At 43.7% G+C, this 25,129-nt stretch overlaps 4 protein-coding genes and 1 long non-coding RNA gene across 6 annotated transcripts in view; 2 read left to right on the top strand and 3 right to left on the bottom strand.

Moving 5' to 3' along the window:
• Window positions 1-416: 416 nt before the first annotated feature.
• On the bottom strand, window positions 417-2,537 carry LOC135483883 (uncharacterized). 2 transcript variants are annotated; one of them, XM_064764940.1, is made up of 2 exons: window positions 2,288-2,537; window positions 417-1,977 (listed from the first exon to the last, which is right to left on the bottom strand). In XM_064764940.1, exon 2 carries the CDS (start codon window positions 1,964-1,966, stop codon window positions 1,121-1,123), a length of 846 nt encoding a protein of 281 aa, XP_064621010.1. In that variant the 5' UTR covers window positions 1,967-1,977; window positions 2,288-2,537; the 3' UTR covers window positions 417-1,120. The 2 variants fall into 2 exon arrangements, with proteins under 2 accessions (XP_064621010.1, XP_064621012.1); XM_064764942.1 differs by lacking the exon at window positions 2,288-2,537 and adding an exon at window positions 2,194-2,228.
• Window positions 2,538-3,189: 652 nt separating this feature from the next.
• Window positions 3,190-5,949, top strand: LOC135483320 (heme-binding protein 2-like). The gene is made up of 5 exons (XM_064764110.1): window positions 3,190-3,337; window positions 3,959-4,205; window positions 4,320-4,449; window positions 4,733-4,910; window positions 5,213-5,949. Exons 2-5 carry the CDS (start codon window positions 3,987-3,989, stop codon window positions 5,385-5,387), a joined length of 702 nt encoding a protein of 233 aa, XP_064620180.1. The 5' UTR covers window positions 3,190-3,337; window positions 3,959-3,986; the 3' UTR covers window positions 5,388-5,949.
• A 77-nt stretch (window positions 5,950-6,026) lies between these two features.
• LOC135483321 (uncharacterized) lies at window positions 6,027-8,895 on the bottom strand. Its single transcript, XR_010446309.1, has 2 exons — window positions 8,695-8,895; window positions 6,027-7,367 (listed from the first exon to the last, which is right to left on the bottom strand). It is a non-coding gene; the product is annotated as an uncharacterized LOC135483321 (long non-coding RNA).
• A 987-nt stretch (window positions 8,896-9,882) lies between these two features.
• On the top strand, window positions 9,883-16,585 carry LOC135483318 (uncharacterized). The gene is made up of 8 exons (XM_064764108.1): window positions 9,883-10,871; window positions 11,140-11,443; window positions 11,881-11,994; window positions 12,326-12,511; window positions 12,872-13,096; window positions 13,347-13,534; window positions 13,950-14,092; window positions 14,386-16,585. The coding sequence occupies exons 1-8, from the start codon at window positions 9,942-9,944 to the stop codon at window positions 14,579-14,581; spliced, it is 2,286 nt and encodes a 761-aa protein (XP_064620178.1). The 5' UTR covers window positions 9,883-9,941; the 3' UTR covers window positions 14,582-16,585.
• Window positions 16,586-16,591: 6 nt separating this feature from the next.
• LOC135483319 (neuropeptide receptor 15-like) overlaps window positions 16,592-25,129 on the bottom strand; it is a 36,810-nt gene continuing 28,272 nt past the window's right edge. The window contains exon 2 of the mRNA XM_064764109.1: window positions 16,592-17,661. Within this exon, the coding sequence (XP_064620179.1) occupies window positions 16,908-17,661 (754 nt within the window). The 3' untranslated portion in view covers window positions 16,592-16,907. The remainder of the gene's footprint in view (window positions 17,662-25,129) is intronic.

Genomic DNA, 25,129 nt, shown 5'->3' with positions numbered 1-25,129 from the left:
CTTAATTCGTTTTAATGCTGATGAGATTGAACAGCATCGTATGCCATGTGCCAACTTGGAAAACCAGGATTCTCCGATCGATACAGCAGTGCTGGTTGATGTTCCATGTGGCAACCGAGAGAAATGTCGTGACAAAGAATCCACTGCCCCACCATTGATTCAAATATTCCACACTAAAGTATTTTTTGTGCTCAGTGCTGTTGCACGACATGCCGATCTACCGTCGATGTGCTTATATCCAAGGAGGAGACTTTACGATTGACATTCACTGGGGGCAAGTCTGCATGTTGCAGGGAGAGAGCACTTCCGTCAGTGGCGGTGGTGACACAACCAGAATGCAGACAGAAGTTTTCAACGGTAGTTCTGGATTGACTGAAACCGAGTTTTATGTTAAATTGTAAAACCAAATTGTCGCCATGGTAACTTTAATAGACAAGTTGGAATAAATATCGAACAAAACAAACGACCATTTTATATGTGCAACAAAACATATACGTCACATTGATTTCCTCAGAATGAAGTATGATGTATGTGTATAAGATGTAGATGATTACACAAACGTCCCGGGCCTGGGTAAACAATTCTTTGTCGCTTATTCTGGCTTTAACTTAACTTATCTCCTTCAGTTTAGATCAGACTTAACACCATCAACAACATTTAGTGTTACTGGCAAAAGGAGAAGGCGGAGCCATCCCTAGAATGAGATGTCATGTAAGTCAGAATCGGAAAGGCCCAAAACATTGCAGCAGCTGAACGGATCGACATGTATACGTACATTGTAGTTTATACCAGATTACAGAATAAAGACAATTATGATTACATAACGAGCTGAACGCAGAAGAAGAATGAGTATATACACACAGAAAAAGGAGAACTTCAGTAACATATCATGATCAAATTCAGCCAAGGGCCTTGACCTTGAAAGCACTTTCCTCCAACGGTATTTCAGCCTCAGTTTCAACGATTAGGGTGACCGGGTTAGAGTGCTTGCACGTAAAAATACCAAATCTAATTGGTCTTGTCAAAACACCATTAACTCTATGGAGAGTTCATTCTCAAAGTCTTGTCAGATCCCAATCAGCTGATTGGAGAATGGCTAACACTTGACGAAAGGAGCACATTACACAGACTGTGGAACTTGGGGCGAGGCGTACTCCGGCATGATACTGAGGAAGTAACAACCCTTTACTCCACTCTTGTCCGGGCCGTAGATGATAGTGAAGGTTTGCTTCGGGTCCATGGGCAGAGGCAAAGAGATACACGGCTGGTTCCCTCCTTGAATAGGACCAAGTTGTCCAGCAGCAGTAGGAGTACCCATGTTAGCGAATGATTGTGACGGGATGCAATCGTTAGTGTAGACCTGGCCCGCGACAGGAGCTGCCTTGGTCACGCAGGTTCCCCTCAGTGCCATCGCGCAGAAAACGACCTGGACCACCACGAACACAAGGTGAATGATTGCGAAGAGGATGACCAACGCCCACAGCGCGATCAGGTCGTCCAATAGCGCCTTCCAGAGCGACTGTCCGACCTTCTTGTATTCACCGATCGCCGTGCCAGCCACCGCGAAGAAGACGATGTCAAGGATCATCACGAACGCCGTGACGCCGAGTGCAATGATGATGCAGTCCCTGCGCTTGTTCTTGGCAGAGACGATAGCCAAAGCTCCAGCTACCACCACTAAAACCCCACCCCACATGGGATGTGCAGAGTTCCTGGCTCCGTTACTCACAACCGCGATAGCTATTCCCAAAAAGATCAGAAGGCATCCAATGATGACTTGTGCGCTGCCTGCGACGAGGGCAGCCACCTTGTCATAGCCAGGGTGCGTACGGACCCCTGGAGTGACAACTGCCATGGTCCTCGAGCTGTGTGGCCCCGGACTCCGTTGGTTCTCCTCCTCGATAGTTGCTCGTTGGATATGCTGAATATTCCCTTCTTGTCTTTGCCGTTGGCTGTATCCAGCCATGTCTCAATCACCTGAAAGGACAACGATTGTGACAATATAGCAGACAGCCTGCGGCAGTCAATGTCCCACATCCAGATAGAACCATGACAGTTATAACAAATACGATGCGCCCAAAATACCATGAGGCAATAATGAAAGTGTATGAAATGATTTTTAGAATAGCTTAATGACTTTAAAACGGCGACAATAGCTGAAAATAAGAATTGCCCTATTTGATTTCAACCGACCAAAGCTGACGAAAAGTCTTGATGGCTTTCATATTCGCCCACAGTCGGCATAGTATTGTACTCAAACCCAAATGAAATAGTCAAAGCTTCCTACCTTTCTACTGTCGTTTCCTTGTGTTAGATCCGATCAGTAATCCTTTTGCAAAGCGTCCGAGTCCAGCCGATCTCCTATACTGTTTGTCCCGGGATGTTCCTAGCAGGTTCTTGTCTCCACTTCTAAACCACGCCTCGCTCATCACCAGTAACAGCTGCCTCCCATCAAGTACAATGACACAATAACTTGGCTAACTAACTGTACTTGAAATATTATTATTAATCAGAAGAAATACATGTGCCAGAGGTTGTGCTCCTCTGGTTGTGCACGGCGGACAAGACTTGTCTCCGTGTCTCCGGACGTATCTTACAGTGATGTAACACACCTTATTGAAGTACTAAAATGCATACAAGCAATACTACCGGCTTCCTAACTTTATTAAATCATTGACTAGCTTTGTTCTGGTCCATCCATTGATCTAAATCACGTGCGCCACTCCAAGTGACGTCACAACACTCAGCCACACTCCTCGTCCTCTTCAACAGACGATCTCCCTGTTCTCGGCTGACGATGCCAGTATCACGATACAAGATACTACGCGGCCTTCAAAGAGGGAAACAGCCCTGCATCTCCTTGTGCTTGTTTAAACTGACGACAGTCGCACAGTTTAAAATGAAGCGTTGAGTGTTTTAGATGATACTTGATCATTCCGCTATCAGGAATGCATCAATCTCAGGATGCGCAAGTAGTGACTTCGTATCAGACCGACCTGGCCCCTCCCACTATGCACAGCGAAGCGGATCGAAACCTGGAATTAGGTCACACACGTGCAGCATTTGGGCATGTTCCAGATCAGCGGTGCTAAATGGCCTATTGGCCTACTGGTCATGGTCAAGGAATTACTACATAATTAACATGCTTTTCTGGCCCACCCGGTATGAGTTGTCTTGAGAATGTTACGAAAGGCATAACCAGGTCATCGATTGTGTCAAGCTTACGAAACGCCTTTTCTTAATCAGCTGATATTCGTTTAAAGTCAACTGAGCTTCATTTCAGACTAACTTACGGCCCATACTAGATCTTATTCAGGCTTGATACTGATCTGAGCAGGTAAGACATGGTCAATAGGTGATTTTAGTGATTTGATACCGTTGTTTTAAAGTTGTTTGTTTGTCTTGGGTCTTATAAGTATTTGTGGACACCGGATTAGCTTTATCCGGGAGCTTACCTAACTTTGTTTTGAGAATGAGGTCTTAGATAAGGCGCACGAGGCAAACATCGTGTCTTTCTGCTTATAACTGGCGGTCAGATCAAAGTTTGTCATTTACTCTGGACGAACGACAGCAAACGGAGGTGAGTACACTGCCAGTCTTATGTCTGACCTGTAATCACAATCTTTGTCCTCTTCTTCTTGAGCGTTCAGCATAAGCATTTGCAGGCTTTGAAATCTTAAAACATTCTTGCCAGTTTAGCAGACGTCCTCGATTCGCTTTCCGTTGCCCTACTGAAATGCCTCGTGTGCGGTTTTGGTGTGCGACAACAGGCAAAATGACATTTTCGTTGCAAACAACTTCTGTACAAAATCAAAGCTGATATATTTTGTGCCATGTTTGCTACGACTGCATGACGGACCGGGGTCCTAAATATCAAACTGGTCCCACTGGTACAGTGCTGCAAAAACGACCAGGAATGAAAGAGCAAACTTGCTTGAACCATTTTTTTCTTATTTAGATACAACTACGATAAAATAATCAACAAAATGAAGCTGCTATTCTCCATCACGCTCGTGCTTGTGCTTGTGACGGGCTCCTACTCGTGGCCGAGTCTGAGGGGCATCTTCAGTCACATCATGGGCAGCAAGGCCAAACACACACACCAGCAAGAGACGAATGAAGTGGTCAAGATGGAGAACTGGGTGAAACCTCCTTTCTGCAACGAGTTGGACTGCCCCAAATACCAACGTCTGGCATCAAAAGAGGTATGAACATAGTCCGGATGCGCTTCTAGGGGCAATTCCTCCTACCAAATTTCTTAGACCTTTTCTGGTCCGATCCGATTCATGCTCTTGTCTTACGGTTTCTAATATTTCCAGGGGTATGAAATCCGAAAGTACGCCAAGTCAGGGTGGGTCTCGACCAACATGTTGGATATGAGCTACGGTCAGTCCAGCTATAAAATGTTCCGAAAGCTTTTCAACTACATTCAGAGAGGAAACGTCGCCGGTAGGTTAAATCAACGTAGTGCAAAGCATCAGCCAAATCGCCGCTTTCCAGTCATATTCGGCCATGACTGGTCCTTCACACATTCATGCAAATAATTTGGAATATATATCTATGATTTCTGCTCACGACACGGATATTGTCCGTCAGTAACACTTCCAACTTGGACGGCAAATTTTACACTCAATTTGCCCCGGCGTAACGACTCCAACGGGTGCCCAGTGACTGCCAAATGATATATGTCGTCCAAATAAACAACACAATTATCGTTTCGGCTGTTTTCCAGCGGCCAAGATTCCAATGACGGCTCCGGTCACCATGCGTATCATTCCCGGCCAGGGCCCAGCCTGTGAACAGAACTTTACCATGTCATTCTTCGTCGCCGGCGACTTCTCCGCGGCTCCTAAACCAAACGCGACAGACGTCTTTCTCAACCAGACACCAGAGGTTGTCGCTTACGTCAGGTAACTATGGTACCGTTATGAAGATAATTGGACGCTAAAAACCCCTTCTCCATGATGTTATAAGGTTGACTGAAAACTATTTTGTCATTTGTCTGATATTAAAAGAAATTCTGTCTCTAAGAAAAACGTGCCTATGTCCTTGGATCATTTTCCAATGTAGATGCTTCCTCCGCCATGCACATTAGTCTTCATTTCTCATAACCAAAAGCTGTTTTCTACACGCCATGTCCCTATATATAGCTAGCACTTTGTCCAAGATGAGGAATAGGCCTAATAGAACAAAACCATTTCTTTTTTTCCAGACAATTCGACGGTTACGCCATGTCCTTCTCGACCTGGAGGACCCAGGCCCTCGCCCTCGCCAAAGCCATCAACGACTCGTCTCTCTACCATCAAAACTTCTACTACACAGCTGGATACAACAGTCCATTCCAAATAGTAAACAGGCATAACGAGGTCTGGTTCATCAAGAAATAAGATAACTTTATAAATGTCCGAGTTTGACGCGATTTTTTGTAAAATATACCCAGTAATCGATCTTGTAGGACTATTTTAACGTGACCTTTCGAGAGAAAACGCATTGAGCTGGTACTCATGAATCCTGCAATTCTCCGGTTAATTGTGAAATGTGCTCGACTGGAGTCCCATTGCAAAGCCAGGCATTATCAAGAGGCATAAGGACTCTGCCATTGGAGAGAACAGCAGAACTTGGCTTGGCGACATATCAATTTCTCACATTTCTTGTATTGCGACATCCTAGAGTCATTGGTTACTCCGCCTCACGATATTTCAAACTTTTTATATACGAGGTAGGAGTATAAAAAAACTGCATGTCAGGATGGTACAACGGTACAAAGGTTAAATTGTCATGAACGGGTGTTATAATCTATTGACGTGTTCGTGAGGCTCAACGATCGATGTGCATGATTTGCTTCATCATCCCTCGTATCATGGGCCTAGCTTTCCAGCTTCATCTTCTGTGTAGATGTAGATGTTTTTGTAAAAAGATATTTTGTAAATAAAAGGCGTGTTTTAAAAAGTTTACGCGTTATTAAATTTAGCGATCATATGCCAACTGGTTGCGGGCATTGGTGGCAACAGCGTATGAAGTTAATGTCATCAGTTATAAAAATGTATTTTATGACCAACCACAACATCATAAAACAATGCAAAATGACAACATACGAGGTGAGAAATTCACATTCAAAAATGTGTAGATCTTAACAAATGTAATAATGGACAAATGGAATGTGAAATGCTGAAAATGCTGAAAAAGTTGAATATGTTGAGAAATGATGTACATGTAAACAGTTCATAAACCATTATCTTATTGGATGGCATGGCGGAGGTGTCCTTTTCATGAAATATCTCTGCCTATAGTTACATAGTTCCTTCTCTCACTCGAAGGTGACACATCAACATTGTGCACGGACGTGTCCTTATCAAACCGTCCATCTCAAAGATAACGGACGTGCCGAACACTCTTGGCTTGTCTGTCTCAAAGATACTGTGAAGTGGGAAGTTAGGTCAGTTGTACTCCCAGTCTCACTTCCCGACTCAAAGATTACTTTCCACTTTTCAAGCAAAAGACTCGAGGACGACTGTCACTTTCACCGAGATTACATATGACTTCGTATTGTTTGAACACAGGAGGACGGAAGCTTCCCAGGTTGTCTTTCTTTCCAACGGGATGGAATGTGGTACGAAACGATTATAGCAAAGGTCTCTTGACCCCCATGGAATTCTCCTCATACCTGACTGCTCACAGTCCGAATGCCAGGTTTCGGCGGTTTAGTCCGGTCAGCAGGACACCTGTGCGCATGCCCAGGCATGTGCTTAGTTGGAGGTGTCTCTGCTTGTGCCGCCTGGTTCACTTGTCCTCGATTCGACTCTGCTGTCGCTAAAAACTTTTCGTACTGAGATATTGTCATGGAGCATAAAAAGAACTGTTGAAATCCACAACCAAGTTGTATCAATCCATTGAACATGAGAATAATATTCATAGCAAGCACGCATGCGTAGTTCATATTCCAGAACTGGAGGTGGGGGTCCGTAGGGGTCAGTTTCCAAGCCTCCCAATAATACTCGTAACTAGGTCTGTTATAATGCACAGCAACTGCTTGGAATATGAACACAATGAATCCGAGGATGATTGAAAATAAGCACCCCGCGGAACAATAGACAATGTTCTTGAGAATCCGCCTCCGATGTGCGTGGATGACCATGGAGCCTGCTATGATGAAGATGACGCCGGACCAGATGCCTACAGCAGCCTCATGGCCCCAGGCGTAGGCGGGGATCAGCGCCATACCGAATATCAAGGAGATGATCCCGAAGGAGAGCTGCACGATGCCCAGATTCAGCGAGAGTCCCCTGCGGTGGATGGTCAGCTCGGCTCCTGGGTCGAGACCGCGGCTCCGGTAGGGACGTTTCTTCACCATGACGTCTTAGGTATTACTGAAGGAGAAGAGAAGACAACCTGAGTTACTCTTTCGATCTCAATGGGCCTGGAAACCTATGAACATTTCAGTTCCCGCAGGCAGGCAGCTCTCAAAATACTGTTTTCTTACACACCGACAGGATCAAGGTGACTGTATCGTATTTTACGATGCATTAATAAACATCTTAGCAAGAGTAGAAACTGGGGTAGAAAACAGCATCAAACATGCACTGTTCCAATAAAACGTTCTCCTACTAAATTAGTTCTGCCATAACCTAGTATATGACGGTATACTGCGGGAAATTGTTGCAAGGACATATAGATGTTATGGGGAATAGCCTCTCTCAAGAGATCAATAGCTTGGCCTACGTTTTCAAATATCATACCGAGGAATAAGGAAACCAGCTGTTTCAAAGACGATATTGATTTTGATTCTTATTCATTGTTCTTCATTCTTAATCGCGTTTACTTGTCTTGTCTCTCTGTTCATCGACCCCACTTCACCACACCATAACACAACAACACAGTGGAGTATCATCCTCAAGTCGGCTTGCCTTTTGCAATATTTCACCACAAGGCGTGGTCAATACGGTATATCAAGACCAGTTGCTGTTTCCGCCGAGTCAGTTTCCATTCCTTTCAGAGTCGGACTCCATTTAGCAAACGGCATAAGAAGACACACCCAGATGTTGTTTTCCACCTCAGAATAACCTCTGCTGTGCGAGTTTGAGCATTATACGAGCGTTGTATTATCGCCACATATATTGCCACCATTGTCATGGCAACTCAGGGAACCACGGTGTCGTGCGTTTGAGGACAACTGCAATGTCTTGTACATGATGACATCAAAATGGAACCACCAGTATAGAATAAATATACAGAAGCAAGGACAATGTCACATCCATAATTGATGTATGAATTTTACACACAAAGAGGACGATGTCACATGTGAACACAAAGCTATACCAAAGGACAATTCCACATGCATACATGCGTTCATGAACTTACATAAGGCTGGTCGACAGACACATAGTCACATACAGTACAAAACTGACTCCAAAACTTCTTAAAAATGATCCTACTGAAAACCGATAATGCACGAACTTGTACACCCGGAATGATAACCCAATGATGTGACCCAGACCACGAGCTACGGGACTGAGACCCCTACAGGCTGCGGAACAACCAAGGCCAGGTTGGGGTCTCGGTGGGGGAGGGGGGGGGGGGCATGGGCGTTTCTAGATTGCGTAATGGTAGGAGACACGGATGGATGGGGTTGAGTGTAACGTAGAGCACACGCATTACACTTTGATACAGTCTCATCACACAAAACAAATAACTCACCTTGCAAGTTTCTACGACCGCGACGTATTTTGGAGGTGATGCTTTTACCGCGTCTTCCTATCAAAATGACAACAACCCGTCCATTCCTTCAGCATTACTCACCATACTCGGGGTGTATTATTCATCTGCTGTGTACACAACTTGTACAGATGTTTCATGCATACTCCTGTGTTACCCATACATGATAACCAGGAAAATCAATATCAATGGCGATGGTATTTGCATATCAGAAGGTGAATATAAGGGGACGCGTGACGCAGCCATTATGCCGCACAACAACAGTTGATATTGTGGAGAAAACCCCGACATCTATCACAGCAGATTCTAAAGATAAACCGGGCTGCCGCCGATAAAAAAGATTAAACACACCCAAATTATCTTTAAATTAACCGGGGAATGTAGTTTTTTGTTTTGTTCGCTGTTGCTTAGTAATTAACACTGAGCCTGCGGGTTTTTTTAGATAAAAGGACACAGAGCCATTTGATGCGGGAAATAGTGTCGCCATCTTTCGATGTTGGTTTTCATCCGAAATTAATCAAATAATCCATCAGTGGCAAAGCAGGACGAAGAAAACACATCCTCCCGACTCGTGCATGGTAGGGAGAGTCAGTCGGAATTAAACTAATTAACACCTGATCCCATAATGTCAGACGTAAAGACAGAAAGCAAAAAGCAAAAGTACATGTACATGCAGGTTTTCTTTCTAAAAAATGCCAACGGCAGATGCCATATAAGCGTAGGTCAGATGAAATTACATGTAATCCTGTGTTCTAATGGCCGGCAGATGCCATATCAGTGTAGGTCAGATGAAATTACATGTAAGCCTGTGTTCTAATGCCCAGGGCAGATGCCATATCAGTGTAGGTCAGATGAAATTACATGTAATCCTGTGTTCTAATGGCCGGCAGATGCCATATCAGTGTAGGCAGATGAAATTACATGTAAGCCTGTGTTCTAATGGCATTGCCAAAATCCTCTTACTGTAAACAGCCAAACCGTGATGAAATGCTAAATTTGCTATATGCTCGAAACCAATGAATGATGAATAGAGCATACATGTAAACTTACATGAAGATTGGAATACAATGTATATATGCATTTATAAGCATGAGATTCTTTGATATTGCGAATCCATTGAAGTATTTGGTCTCGATATGTCTTTTGTCGATCAGACATTCATGTGCGACGAACGGGAAGCCATATCATACTAAAGTTTGCAAGTTGAAGAAAGGCATTTTTGTTGCAAAATGAAACGAAGTCGAGCAGCCAAGATTCGACCAGCGCCGTCATCAACCAACACACTTGTCTCCGATCAAAACATCAGCAATGAGGATGCGACTGCTTCAGCACGACCAGGGTCAGGTAGTGGTAGAGTACTTGATCAAACACCTGAGTCTGCCAAGCCAGAGGACAGTCAGCAAACCAAGTCTCCGGCTGGTGTATCCTTTGACGTGGATGTCCGCAAGTTTACGGAAAAGAGTGCCGTGTGCGAGACAAGTGACAATGATGGATGTGAGGATAGTTCTGTGACCGCAAAGCCTGGAGTCGTCGACGATTACGAAGCACTATTCAGGAACGACGATGATGATGGCATTGCTGGTGGTGAAGATGATGTTGATTTTGGTAAAAATGTGGATTTTCACGTTGTGACAAAATATATGAATATACCCGATATGAAGCAAGACGAAGAGGAATACCAGAGGCAGATGATGGAGAAAGTTCGAGTGGAATACCTCCCGTACTTCGTAGGGAAATTCGCTAACTTGAAGCCAGGCGAAGTGGAAGAGTTCTCGTTCGTGAAAACGGATACCAAGTTTGAGAACATAGTCACAGAACTTCACAACCTTTTCAACACGCAAGTTCGCACACAAGATAATTACAAGTTTACAACAGAACTTTACAAAATTCTCGCAAGCTTTGATAGTTTATTCTACGCGTTTAGAAAACTCCTTGAAATTCTTTTCCAAAACAATCTCTCCGATGACGGTTTCAATGAACCCCATTACATATTTAAGCCCTCCATTACTTTCATGACTATGTGTCTGATGCTGAACGCTGCTGATGCAAACCGTGATTTCGCTCGAAAGCTTTGCCAGGAGCCCGGCCTCCTCGAGCTCTTTGTCTGGTTGCTGAGACAAGTCAAGGACAAACATTTGACCAAGACAAACATGAATAAGGTACGCTTTTTCCCAGTCTTTTTTCCAAATCTTCCTGAATTTAGGAAGGAATCTGAACGAACTAAACGGCATGAACAAGAAAGGTTCCTGCACATTTCCGAAAATTCCTTTTTAACAAAATGATGCACAGTCTTTGGTATGGTAAGGCATTAGTTCTGTGTAGTTCGATTGAAAATGGACAACGCTTGATTCTGTCTCGCTACTTGTATTTGGTTGATAACATCTATGACAAACATCTTTACTCCTCTACTTCCTCCTTTCCATCTAGTCCGGTGAAACAGTTCTTGAGAATTCCTTGAACATCCTCTACAACTGTTCAATGCATGACGAGAACAGACAACGCTTATTAGAAGTGGGCGGCCTGGAAGCTTGCCTCCCATACCTTGACTCACATGTCGACGACAACCAGGGGTTTGCGTTTCTTTGCGTGGCTTACTTAGCGAACGAGGAGCAGTCCGAGATTTTTAAAGCCAAGAGGGACCTGATCTATCGTCTGGTGGAGTTTCTGAAGTGCGCCATCCCTGAGCCAACCCGTCGCTACATCGGATGGGCGGCAGTGGAGCTGGCGAAAGGTGAATTCTAAGTGACATATGTCCTTCACTGCTCTCCGATGAAGTTGCTATGTTACAGCGCCTTTAGTTTCAGTTTTGCATGAAGTTATATCCCCCGGGGACCATGCCGATAAAAAAGCTGACCCTGACCCTACCCGACCATAGGAAACGAACCTGCTTGCCAAGGATGTAGGAGCTCAACTGCGTGTTTAGTACTGTTTGAATCCGGGGCAAGATATCGCAGTTGCCGACTAGATGTCGTAGGCCTATGTATGGCATGGATGGTAAATTGAAGAAGTGTCTTTCCAAAGGTCTATGCTGGTGTAGAACACCATGGTTCTCAGTTTGACACCACTTAGGCATCTGTGTGTAACTATGCTATTTCAAATGTGCTGAGAGAGTTGCCATCACTATTGAATATACAAATGTAGTAATAAAACATGTTCAATCCCTTTCAGGTCTGGATACCCTTTCCCGTAACGATACCAACAAGAAGCTGATTATAGACTGCGGGGCCATCGATGTCCTTTTGTTGGGGGCGTTCCTACAGGATGCACCAGACGTGCAAGAAGGTAAGTCAACTCCAATAGTGTCTTAAACTTCTTATCAATCCTACTCACCTTTATCTAGACTACCGGGGCAGCCATCTTTCTGCGTCCTTTCCCTTTTTCAACGCGGAGGGTGACGAAGCTGATCAACTGGCCCCGGCCGGGAGATTACCTTTATCCAACCCACCTTGACCAGTGCCGAAATCGTGTCGAGCTTATGACTTAGGGGTGTATTCTGCCTCAGAGGAACGGAAAGATACCAGGGCACCTCCTTAGCCAGATCCCCAACAGCGTAAGTGATTGGTACAGTAGATTGCATTATGATATGGTAAGGGAATTGCTCTGTATATTACAGAGTCGATGCTGGTACTGTGGACGTTAAGTTTCGACATCGCTGCCAAGACTTTGCTGAAGCAGAACCAAGAGGCAATGGAACTGTTTGACAAGATCGTGTCCACCGTGCCCAAGCATAGATGTAGGAAGGCTGCCAAGGGGATACTCTGGAATCTTAGAGATGCAGAGATGCACAACCCAACCGAAGGTAAGCCATGGCCATGTAGTCGCTTGTTGTCCGAATGTAGGCACAATATACCAACCGTCCTTGGGCAGACACAGACAATCTCATGAACGGAAAAAATGATCGACCGTTTATCGGAGCAGTCTTCCAGCCCATATGATTCCATCATCACATTTCGGACTCAAAGAGTTACTTCAAGACCTGGATGTTAATATCCCGAATGGCACCACGTCTATGGTTGGCGGCAGTTTTCGTCGCTTGCCAGCCGTATGCAGTAACAGTATGGAATGAAAGTCAAGAGAAAGCGTTCTTATTCAGCTAATGGCGCTTGTAAAAGAAACTATGATACCTTGTATAATCGGCACCTTCCAACGTTGCTTGCAGAGCCTAGCCAACGGCCCCACATCATGGTCAGTTACCAATGGGACGCCAAGCCATTGGTGCTGAAGGTGAGAGACGCTTTGAGGGCTGCTGGGTATAAGGTCTGGGTGGATGTAGACAACATGGAGGGGTCAACTATCAACGCGATGGCAGAGGCAGTGGAGAATTCGACGGTCGTCTTGATGTGTATGTCTCACAGGTACAAAGAAAGCCAGAACTGCAGATCAGGTAATTGAAAGAAACCATTCTTTCTCTTGTGATGAACGTGGTGCACGGAGCGGGGTAGATTATTAAGTTAGCGTGGCATCTCAGTGTTGACACTTTAGTTCTGTTCGTTGCATCGTTGATGGAGACACCAGTCGCATTTCAGAAAGCGGTAGTGAGACTTAGTCATGAAGTCTGAGGATGACTTGATACACTCTTTATACATAAAGTCGGACATGCCTTGCTTTATAAGTTATATGTATCTGTTTTTCAGAGGCAGAATACGCATATACGCGCCGGAAGGAAATCATCCCATTAGTGGTGGAGACTCAGTATAAACCTGATGGGTGGCTGGGCTTCATCAAAGGGGCAAAGATGTACTATGACATCACTAACAAAGCCACTTTTGAAGAGAAAATGAAACAGCTTATGAAAGCTCTCGGATTGAAAGGGATGTCGTCGGTGAGTGGAGCTAGAGTCGACCAGGGACGCTGTCTCTTCTTCGTGCTCATTGAGACTACAACCATTTCATGATACACTAATATACACATCCTATTTCTTTAATACTTTAACACCCATTTTACTATTGTACTATCATGTATTCTTGTACTGTACACTGTATGTAGATGTTTTCCTTCAAAAAGCAATGATGTCAGTTTCATATTCAGCTTCGCCAGTCTTCTTACCCGGGCAGCTAGCTTACAGCTTGGTTTCGGTAGGATTTTCAGTTTCCACTTTTGCCAGCGGCCAGCAGCGTGTCTGCATGTCCATTGGATCGTTCTTGTGGGCAAGAGATGCAAGAATAAGGCTTCATAAGGCTATTTGTCTCATTCAAAATGTGCAACCTCAGAGAAAGCAACCTTTCTTCGTGTTTTAGGATCCAGCGGCTCGACAGGTCCCGGTGCCATTGAAAGTCACAGAGACGAGAGCGCCTGGGTCATCGCCCGCACCTGGTGGACGGGCGCTGAGAAACTGGGACCAAAATCAGGTGGCGGAATGGATGAAACAATGCTGTATTAGGTAATGAACTAGAGTCTCCTTGTCTTAGGTCTACACCCACAAACATCTATTCTACTTTCATATTTGATGGAATACAGAGGTGACAATGCATATCCCTGCCACAAGCAAAGCTTGAAGTATACTAGAGGTAACACATCATTCACTGGTTTTGGTCCCGGCGATTAAAGACACTTTCAGATCGTTCTTCGCAAGGTGGTACACTACACGAGAAAGATTCAAACTTCAAACATCTATATTTGCCTCATCCCTTATCTTGCAAACTGTGATTTATCAACGCCACTTCGTTCTTTCAGTGGAGAGAGAGTCAGCGACCTGAATGGGAGACAGCTTCATTTCTTACAAAGGATGTTACAGCGAGCGCCCGAATACTACTACAGCTTTGTGGAGAGAAATCTCCATCGGCTGAACGAATTCGCTGATTTCACGGCACTGACGAATGCACTGGAAGACATGCTTGATAACGAGCCAACACATTCGTCACATTTCTAACTATCTAGAGGCCTAAGTGGTGATGTGCATGGTTGTGGCAATCAACACACCCAAACCAGGAAGCGCCTGCCACTTTAAAAACGCATTTTAGCACCGACTGCCCTCGAGAGCGTGGTGCTTTCACCAGTAAAAGAGCAAAACCGACAAACCGCCACTTTCATCGAGTTTTCAGTGGCCACGTGGTAATATCTGACTTTTTCACCCAATACAAGTCAGAAAGCCATTTGGAGCTGAGGTCAACATTAAAGGAAAAACTCAGTAAACGGAATCAAATATTATTAGATTTTGTTTTGCCTAAATCATTTACTCTGAAATATTCACCAGACATCCGCATATTTTCATTTTCTCTGAGATGAAATTTGCTTCAGCCATGTAATTTACTCAGAAAAGAAAGCTCCGTGCACAAGCTTGATACATTATTCATTACTGCGGGGATATCACATCCAAATACTCCATCATGTAAAACATGTAATGTACATGTTATTCTTAGCCATCGTATTTTGTGTTCATCATTTCTAGTACATGCGAATTGGATTTTATGGAAGAACAATTCGTGGCTCTGGAACTATTTGAACCAAAACACGAACTTCGTTAATGATGCGTACGTTGTGTAAGATTGACTTAATTTACCAAATGAACCGGATGCCGATACTACATTTACCTGTAAGTGGTTGTAATTGAAATCAATGAAATTGAAATGGTGACGGGAGAGGATTCCCAGATCCAACAAGCTTACATGTACACACGCTAATACAGGTTGCAATCCAGAAGTACATGTATTAAGGTAGCGGGAAGCGATGGGCGTTCCTATGCTCTGTTAGTAGCTCGGTTGTTGCATTGTTCTTCGGTAGTTTGGTTGTCCCGATGTTCCGTGGGTAGCTCCTTTGTTGCGAGGTTCCGTTGGTATACCTCGTTCCGCATGCGGCCGGTGTGTTAGCCTTCAGCTGCCCAATGGTAGGCCTACTGACCTGCCTGTCTTCTTGTCTCGTGCGTCGCAATAGAAACAGGATTTTTGGCAGTGAAAACTGTGGCTGGGGTTTGACACTATCAACAAATCTTACTTTTGGAGAAAACGTGGCTGAAACATTTGGATTCAAAATTGGATTTATTATTAATCGCACTTACATGCAAATTCATGTACATGTAATATATACTTAAGGCAAATCACCAATTCATGTATTTAACAAACGTTGTATCCAGATGTAGCTTTGATGTACATGTACATGTATGTATTCCTGAATTGATATCAATAAACTGCTCCAGCCTCATGCTTTAATCGCAGCGACTGGGAAATGACCAGTGGGAAAATTTTATAAAGTCGTTTTCGACAGAAGGAAGATATGGTGCAAAAGAAGTAAAATGTGGCTTCTTTACTGCTTAGTAAGACATGCAACAAAAGCAACCGACCCCAAGATACAAAAGAACATACTACTCGAGTGCTGATTGGCATACTCAAGTGTAAAAACAACGCCGAACTCCCTCAAAACAACGCCGACTTATACTATAAAACGAGTCTCCATCTATACAGTGATTCTGTTCCTTTTTTTCTCGCATGCCGTCTCAAGGCGGTTTATTTTTCACACTTCTCAAGAGAGATCTAATTTCGATGTGCTGCTGATCTTACTGGCTTTTTTCAGTGCCACGTGAGCAACACTATCGATATTGTCTTGAGTCGGTGACATCAGGAATAATGACGAGATAGAATATGACAGGGAGCCGGCCGAGAAGGAGCCATTTCTATACTGGAGGAAAAAGTCTAATACATGTGACTCCGACTGGAAGCATGAGATAATAATTGAATGCTACATTTATGCTGAGAAGAGCCATTTTTGTGTCATTTTGCTTGTGACATTTTTGTAAAAATTGATTTATCAAGATACTACGTAGCGTTCTCTACCTTCCGTGTGAATAAAATAAGGGGCCGTTCATTTAGTATGCACACAAATAGGCGAGTGGATTTCAGAATTTTAGGTTCATTGGTCACGAAAAATTGGAAACTCGTGTGTACGTTAGAAATAAACAGCCCCTGAAGGTTGAAGCGGCAAATAAGTCATGCAGTGAGGAGCATTGAAATTGACAGTTCAAATGAACTTTCGATTACTCTCATTGCGGTTTTTTGCCATTAGTAACGTTTCTGGGTTTTTCCGTTTCTGAGTGTTTCCTCTCATCGTATGGGAATGCTGAAAGACAAATCGACACGTTTCTTGAAATAAGGCGTTCTGTTTCGGATGTGCGTCAGACATACATGTATCCATGGCGGTCTGAATTGCATTTGGCGTAAAACACACTTAAAAGTCTTTCAATTAATAGAATATGTTCACCATCGCTAAATTCCCGTCGTGGCAGAGTTTTTCAACTGTAATCTGTAGTGTCTAGTAGTACTGCCACATTCGCTAACAACAGTGGAATGCATGTTCGACCGTCCCCGACTATAGAACGCCTGGCGGTTTCCTAACTGTCGACGGCAGAGTATACCGTAGAATTTCTTCCTAAAGTTTTGGCTGAATATACAGTAAAGGATAGGGTTGGCTGCAGAGTTGATGAACGTCATCATTGTGACGAAGACGTACATAATCCATTTCTGGTGAAACGGGCTTGGTGCGAACGTATTATAAATTAGCAAGACCTGATGAGGCGAGTAACTGATGAAATATATAATAACACTGGCTATAAGCATTTTCACAACACTTTTTCTTGCCTTCAAGGCGTCTGCGGTCCTTTCCTTTTTCACCCCTGTACTCTCATCGGTCACGAGTTGCTTTCGATGTAATTCCCCAGTCCCGTGGAATAATCGCTTGCAAATGAACGTGTAAAAGAAGATCTGGACAAACATTGGAATGAAATAGTATAAGACGGACTCGGTGTACTTCCATGGAATCAGATATTGGATGTGGTTGCCGGGAAAACGGATCGTGCAGAACTCCATGGGGTAATTTGGCTTTGGTCGTGAGACGAGGTTGAAGATTGGCACGGGAAGTGCGCAGAGCCAAGAGAAGGGCCAGATGACCGTGATTGCCCAGACGATCCGACGCCGGCTACAGAAGATGTGCGCTTTAATAGGATGAACGATGGCGACGTACCTGAAAGATAGGAAGAAATACGCGTAAGAACATGTATCAGACACAAACACACCCAAAACACCTGACTTTATATATACCTCTAGTTACTCGACTCAGCTTCAGAGGCTTAAAAAAGCAATGACATTGGCAAGTGCAATGACAAATGCATTGGGAAACTTGAGCTAAGTTCAATGAGTCGCTCGCTTATTGGCTAAATGAACTGTTCATGTGTTCAAACCAGACTGTACTTGGCAAATAATATGTTAAGGTTTACAACTCAATTTTCACAAAACGCCCGACACGTGAGCACTTCTTGCATTGACATCTGATCTTTAACATTGGCAACTTGTCACCGAAACGATTTTCCACTGTTGTGTTCTTTGAGACGCCCTTTGGCACTTATAATTAAGGAATCTGATCAGCTCTGAAAATGTAAACTCTACAATTAACAGGATTAATCAACACCCCGGGAGACGTGCAGTCAGTGTTAGTTGAATGTCATTGCTAAATTGCCCAGTTTAAGTTTCTTGCCAGATTTTTTTTGGCTTGAAGTTCATTAAACACCTGACGCTGTCTGATAAATGCCATGGAAAGTCACAAAAAGCAGCAGTCAGAGATTAATTCAACCCACAGAGGAATCCGCAATAAAACCAAACCGCTGCCTTTGGTAATGATGTGAATTAAATGGTTTATCGACTTGGAGTTACAAAAATGTGCAGGGGAAATATCGCAATAAACTTAGAAACAGATGCTATTACTTGCTTTGCCATTGTCACCAAGATAAAGAATTTCGTACACTTATATTAAATAGGGTTAGTACTATGGGATGACAGGACTGAAACTGCTGCTATTACGTGCGTGCCTGAGCCCACGGGGGCGTTTTCCGCTGTGATCACCGCGGGAAACTTCACCCATTTCCAGCAATTGTATGTATTCATTCGAATAATCCCCTAAGTCTCGGTTAGTAGAAAGTAAACGTGTCATCAAAAGATAAAGTCGGTTATTTTTTATTATCAAGTAACTGCTGAGGTATGAGCGTAGTTCCCCCATTGCCGACAGCAGCGGGAAAATACCCAGTGGAATCAGGGCAGGGGTCAGGAAGGGTTGACCAGGCCTCGTTTACCGCACATCAAAGCTGATACGCAGTTAAAAACTCAAAGCAAGGATGACAGGCATTGTTTTCTCAGCTCTGACAGGAATTTTTGATACACGGCCAATCACCACAGCGGATTCCACTAACAAGGTTGGATTTCCCTTGTGTTGTGCCTCCGGAAATGACTGCCTAATTACATTGAGAGCTGACACATAAAGGCAGGTCTCCCGTCAACCCTGGAAAAAGTACCACTAATCAGCTCTCCAATCATGAATCGAGCAGGCAAGAACGTGTGTCTAATTAATAAGTGATACGCCGTAAGTCGGGAAGGACGACGCACGACTTACTCAAGCCTACATATTTTTGTAGGAAGTGACTACTTGGCAAGCCCGGCTTACCAAACAGCGACTTTTTCTTGTCCTGAATGGAGAGCCGAACTCATTAATATTAAAGTGAAGTCTCCAGCTCGCCAAACAGGGTAGATTTTTTGCCTGTTTGGCAAGCCCGGCTGGCCGAACAGGGTGGCTTTTTAGTGCTGTTTGGCAAGCGCCTCTCCAAACAGGACAAAAAAGATGCCTGTTCGGCGAGCGGCTTGCCAAATAGACCCGGCCTATTTTGTAACGTGGTCAAGTGCCTGTTTTGTCAAACTTGATCGAGTGAGTATCGTATTTGACACCACTTGGCCATCTCAGGTCTGATGTGAATGCAAAGAAGGTTGGCAGAGGAATGGAAAAGAAATGTCAACCATTCACGGTGACCATTCAGAAACGCCCGATATGACTGTTCGCACCCAGGATATTGGTCTCGTTTATTCTGGGTGCATTTACTTGGATATCTGATTTCTCTCACCCACGTCCTGCTCGAGATTATTACTCCAGAGTCCAGTTATACATGTAGAATAGGTAAACCATTTGATAGTTGTCTTCTAAGTAGCAAGACATCCAGTCCATAAAGATGGGGCCAGGGGAACCGAGCTGTAACATACCATCTTCTCTCGACATTGTTTGTTTTCAGCTCTCATTTGGCGAGAAGGGATATCTTACCAGAACACCAACCTTTTGTCGGAAACCAAGTTCCTTCCTCAGTGTTGGCAAAGAACATGGTCTGTTGGTATATCAGTGTGACACGTCAATTACTGACTCGAGAAATTGTCAGCAGCTAGTAGCCTTCTTTGTATCAACAGGTCTATAATCTTGATGTCACCTGTCACAGAGCCGTCGCAGCTCTTGAACGATCAACAGCACATCCTGGCGGTATAAGTGGGGTCTGGACAAGTCTGATAACATTGCACCTGCTCTTTACAACTTACTGGTTGCGACGTCGTAGTTTACGATGATCTGATGGTCTGCTAATGGTGCAGCCAATAGGTAGGTACGACGAGACTTTCGGAGAGAGAGCGTTATCATGTATAGCACCCAGGTTGTGGAACACATCACCACTCCATTGAAGGCAAATCATGGCCGGGCACATCTTTCTTCGAGAGGCATCTTCAAAACTTCTCGCCTCTTGAAATGATGCGACGAAAAGACCATTAATCTGTCAATTTCACGATTCGATCGGAACCCCCTAGTTATTGCACCAGTTTCCTTTGTAATGCACCTCTTTACTCCAGACAGCAGAATAGTGTTGATGGATATTGTAATCTTGCCTTCGGGTTATTTCGTTATGGTCGTGAAGGGGCGGTATTTATTGCCCCGTTCCGACCCTAAATCAGAGAAAAGAAGATCGGATATCGCTGGCTTACGACTACCTTCTTGGTATTTTAGCAGTGAATACAGGATCAGCTGATGATCAGTTGGTTAGGGATGGTGCAGTTGTGTGTACTCCCGTTGATACGGTTCGAAGGTACTTTAGGAAACACAATAATGAGGAGCAGTTTTAGAAAGCCCGGCCAATTAAGCCATTAGCAGGCTACGATGGCTAGTAGTATATTGAAAATCACTGGTGCCAGGATGGGAACGATTTCATCTGATGAAATATATTGGTATTTGGAGGAGAAATGAGATCAACGATGAAACAGCTTTCTTGAGTGAATTTATAGATGAAATCCGGCTAACGTAATAGAAATGGACCTTGTGCTGTGCTGGCAAAATCAGGTTGCGAACCGCCCAATTCTGCTTGTATACGACATCACCTGCCAATTTTGACCCAAGTGAACGGCTGGGATTATGGCCAGTGTGTCAATTTACTCTGTAATGCGACGATGACAGGCACTCATGGAGAAATACATCAGCTGGAAAGATAACAGATGTCTCATTCAGCTGTCAAGTATGTCCAATTCTTCTGCTTGGGCGGTCGGTTATTGATGAGACCAAACGGACATTCTTGGCGATATTAGCCGCTTCATACCGCGGGTATTGTTGACAATGGTTGCGGCAGAGGAGACTCAGTTGTCGGAGACATTTCATCCGTACCTATCAAGGGTTGTGTACAAAGATTGTCCCAGATTACACAAGTGCGCTGATGCCAATCGAATTCGTAGCCAAATGGCCAAGGACGTAATTGGGAATCTAGGATCCTGATTAAAGAGACCATGCAGGCTTTGAGTCTGGTACATCCCGATATTTGGGTTAAACCAAATCAGTATATACATGTATAAGGGCCGAAGTGAAAGTTATTGGTTCTCCTGACCTCTCGGGTTTCTCTCATCCCGATCTAAAAAAAAAAACATCATGGAATAGCATTCCTATACTTTCAAGTTGTCACTTGAAGGGAGTTCCATGCACGTATGAGGTGTTGGTGTAGGGAAAGCCTGCACCAAGGGAACATTACCGCTTTATACTAACGATTATTGCATCTACGTGACTGAAACTGCTGAATAGCAAATCATTCGTGTGTGTTCCACTTAGCCATATTAGCATAAAATCTGGGGTGAGAAATCAAATGAAGGAAGGTAGCGTTTCTAAGACCTTGATGGATACTGAAATGTTGATTAAAAGGAAAAGGATAAAAAAGGAATTTCTTATCATATTAGTCAGGTTAGTGAACAGCAAAGGGTGTTGTTTTTGTGCTCGCTGAATTACCAGAAGGTCGTTCAGCGAGCTTGTCTTCATATTATGATACCGCACGAGCAGCTCTTATCGTGAGAGTAATACCCGAAATGAATCAGTTTGTTGATGAAAATGCGCAGTCACGCCTTCTCCTTTTTTACGACCGTGTTAGATGATGTTGGTGAATGGATGCACGAATGTGATTACAACAAATGATGTACATATCAGTTCACAATAGGTTCCCTTGGAGGAGGCTAGCCTTGGCCAATCCACCAGGCAGCACAGGACCGGTGAATGAAGGAGTAAGGTATACGGGCCTCGCATGTATTTCCTCAAATGCACTAATGTGTGCTGCACAACTTGAAGTGGTTTGGTCATTTCGTGATGACGAAACAAATGGCAAGACAAAACAGGCTTGACCTCTGTGGTATGAATAATCAAAATGGATAACTCCAAAGCGTTTCACACTGCAAGACAAATTCTTAATCTGCAAGATCAAATTCTGCCGCTGATCCCATCATAATGTACATTTATCATATTGCCAGGATCGAAGTGACACAAACGATCCGTTTGATACTAGTCGCCCGAGGCAACAGCGCTGACGAGGTTTTAGTTGGTGAACTTTATGAGCGAACATCATCAGCAATAACGTGTTTCTGGGCAGAAACCATCGATAAAAGATATTGGATATTCATTAAACAGGACCTCTTGGGTTTAGATCGGATTCCTTATCTGTTTACTCAGTTAGGCTAGCGGGCAATAATCGGTCTCAGAGGTGAATAGATCTGGGGTACATGGCCCATGTCGTGGTATCGTTCCCAAATCTCCTTGTGGCATATCGGTATGGTCACCGTATTTTATGGTCGTTTTGCAGACGGTGTGCTTATCTTGCACCTGAATCAATAAAGCAATCAAAATTTGGTGCAACGGAGGAAATAGTGTACCGCTTTTACCATCGATTGCCCGGGTTACCGTGTCGGTTTCTCCTCATTGTTGGGGGAACGCCAACGTGCTCGCTGTGCCCCTCTATTGAAGCCTTGTCTCCTTAAATGTCTTTTTTGGGAAAGACTTAAAAAAGTTACTACGCCAGCATGGCGCATTCCAAGTTGGTGAAATACATAGTGTTGAGCTTACAATGTACAAACATCAGTGAACCTGATCCAGTCTATAACCAATACTAACAAAAGCGATTACATCTGCTCAAGAGGCGACACGTTTGTACTATTGAGAAAATGGATTAACGATAGAAATCTGTTGTAAGATGAAGTGTCCTGGTACTTCCAGGCATTGATCACCGAGCTCTCTCACTCGATGGTTCGGCGACAGTGGCAGTGGCGAGTCTAGAAAATAAGCAAAGTTTCGAGAGAAACAATGTGAATTTACCAGCCGAATCTCTTTTTCATGTGCCAACTTCCAACGTCAGGAGACTGTCTCTAAAAACAACCAATTTGACCAAATAGGACAACGCATGACCAAAAACGACAAGAGATTTCAAGCGAAATGGCCTAGTTTTACAGCTATTTTCTTTCCTTCTTCGGCCGGTGCAGTGCCAACCACTAATGGACCTGGTTATATGTACGTGACAGAATGTCATGCACGATGAGTTTTATATGGAAGCCCTTTCTTTGTACGTCTCCAAAGGACCCTCTCATTCCACCTTATCCGTCTTCCGTTCGTCTCGAATCTGATAAAAAACGAAGAGCCCTGATGTCAATGTTTTCATCAAGTACAAAGCAAATACAACGTTCCTGTCCCCGGCATCTTGACATTGACTAAATGACTTGGCTGTAATCGGTGACTCGTATGATACGACACAGCATCGGAAAGCAGTTCTGGCAGTTAGCATTCCAAATCGCTTTATTGGAACTGCCGTTCGGATTCAGTTGATTGACGACCGTCGCCGGTGTATTCCTGTTTCGCCTATTCCTGTTCCGCCTATTCCTGTTTCGCCTAATTCCTTATTCGCCTATTCCTGATTTGCCTACTTCCTGTTTCGCCTAATTCCTGTTTCGCCTATTCCTGTTTCGCCTAATTCCTGTTTCGCCTATTCAAATGTATTGCTAACCTCCCCACAGACGTAGGAATATGAACCGTCCCTTACTATAGTGTTAAAGGCTATCATTAAGAATAAAGTCTGAAATAATGGATTTAGCGACATGTCAATTATTTCAGTATTATTCGGAATAACATTGGAAAATTATACATAGCTTACATCGGCTTATTTTTTAGCTTATTTTAAAAGGCAAGAAATAAAATAGTAAGAAAGTTTTACCCTTTCATTAGATTTGAGAAAGGTTTCTTAGGCCTGCATTTTATATTGTGGATTCTCTTTCTTTTGTCTTAGTCAGTAACTGGCTTCGTAATAGAAAGAATACCTATAGCTACATTGTTCTTTACTATGACATGGGTTTTACAGCTGATTTTGATCAAATAATTATGAGAATGTACAGTATTATGTATTTATATCAAAAAGTCATGAATTCCTGTTTTTATAAAATAAGCGACTGCTTTACTCTACTTAATCTATTAGTTTTTACTGTGTGTCAGTATGGTCATATGGTCAAATAAGTCCCGGACTGTCCCCGCTTTCAAGGTGACTCTTTCAAAACGGTCATGGCATGGTTTGTTAACAAAGTTGATGGCATTTGATTAGTCAAATTGTCATCACATCGTTAACATCATCCAATTGTCCCCTCACATGTTCCCCATATAATGGACATGCATCCCTAAGGTTCTCCCTGGGAGAGTCGATTTATTGTAGGGGTATAGAAAGTAGGCGAAACAGGAAGTAGGCGAAACAGGAATAGGCCAAACAGGAAATAGGCCAAACAGGAATAGGCCAAACAGGAATAGGCCAAACAGGAATAGGCCAAACAGGAATAGGCCAAACAGGAATAGGCCAAACAGGAATTTTGTAGGCCAAACAGGAATAGGCGAAACAGGCATAAACCCCGTCGCCCGGAAGCAAGCCTCAAAAGACTATACACATATCACCTGTATATTGGAATTCCTTTTGAGAGTAAACAGCAGAGTCTTTCCTAACAGTCTCTATATGATATGTTACATGGTATTTGCTGTTCAGAAATTGAGTCAGCACCTTTCCTTTGCAGCTTAACACCTCGTTAACCGCTTCTTGGTCCTATTTACAGTTGTTTTAGCTGTCTTTGATCGTGGGCACTCAATTAACATGATTACACCTAGTAGGCTCCACCTTTAGAGGACCAAGGGCAGAGGACTTTCATCGAATTGCCTTCGTTTGTGATGCGTGAGAGCAAACACATTTGACAACCGTTGCAACTTGAGACGATGGTGTATTTCTGTGGGCAATAATAGATGCCTGGTCATTGGGTAGATGAGACAACAAAGGAACAGCGGAGTAGCTTCCTTATATTAGAGCACCCAACTC

This window comes from Lineus longissimus, chromosome 2 (genome assembly GCF_910592395.1).
Source record: "Lineus longissimus chromosome 2, tnLinLong1.2, whole genome shotgun sequence".
Lineage (NCBI taxonomy): Eukaryota > Metazoa > Nemertea > Pilidiophora > Heteronemertea > Lineidae > Lineus > Lineus longissimus.
This window is presented reverse-complemented; position numbering and strand designations above follow the sequence as displayed.

What these genes read in the sequence shown, in the direction of transcription:
- LOC135483883 (XM_064764940.1), bottom strand. Translation starts at nt 1,966, where the DNA reads ATGGCTGGATACAGCCAACGGCAAAGACAAGAAGGGAATATTCAGCAT.
- LOC135483320 (XM_064764110.1), top strand. Translation starts at nt 3,987, where the DNA reads ATGAAGCTGCTATTCTCCATCACGCTCGTGCTTGTGCTTGTGACGGGC. An exon ending in AACGTCTGGCATCAAAAGAG is followed by an intron (nt 4,206 to 4,319) that starts GTATGAACATAG and finishes TAATATTTCCAG; the next exon opens with GGGTATGAAATCCGAAAGTA. An exon ending in TCAGAGAGGAAACGTCGCCG is followed by an intron (nt 4,450 to 4,732) that starts GTAGGTTAAATC and finishes GCTGTTTTCCAG; the next exon opens with CGGCCAAGATTCCAATGACG.
- LOC135483318 (XM_064764108.1), top strand. Translation starts at nt 9,942, where the DNA reads ATGAAACGAAGTCGAGCAGCCAAGATTCGACCAGCGCCGTCATCAACC. An exon ending in GGCAGTGGAGCTGGCGAAAG is followed by an intron (nt 11,444 to 11,880) that starts GTGAATTCTAAG and finishes AATCCCTTTCAG; the next exon opens with GTCTGGATACCCTTTCCCGT. An exon ending in GATGCACAACCCAACCGAAG is followed by an intron (nt 12,512 to 12,871) that starts GTAAGCCATGGC and finishes CGTTGCTTGCAG; the next exon opens with AGCCTAGCCAACGGCCCCAC.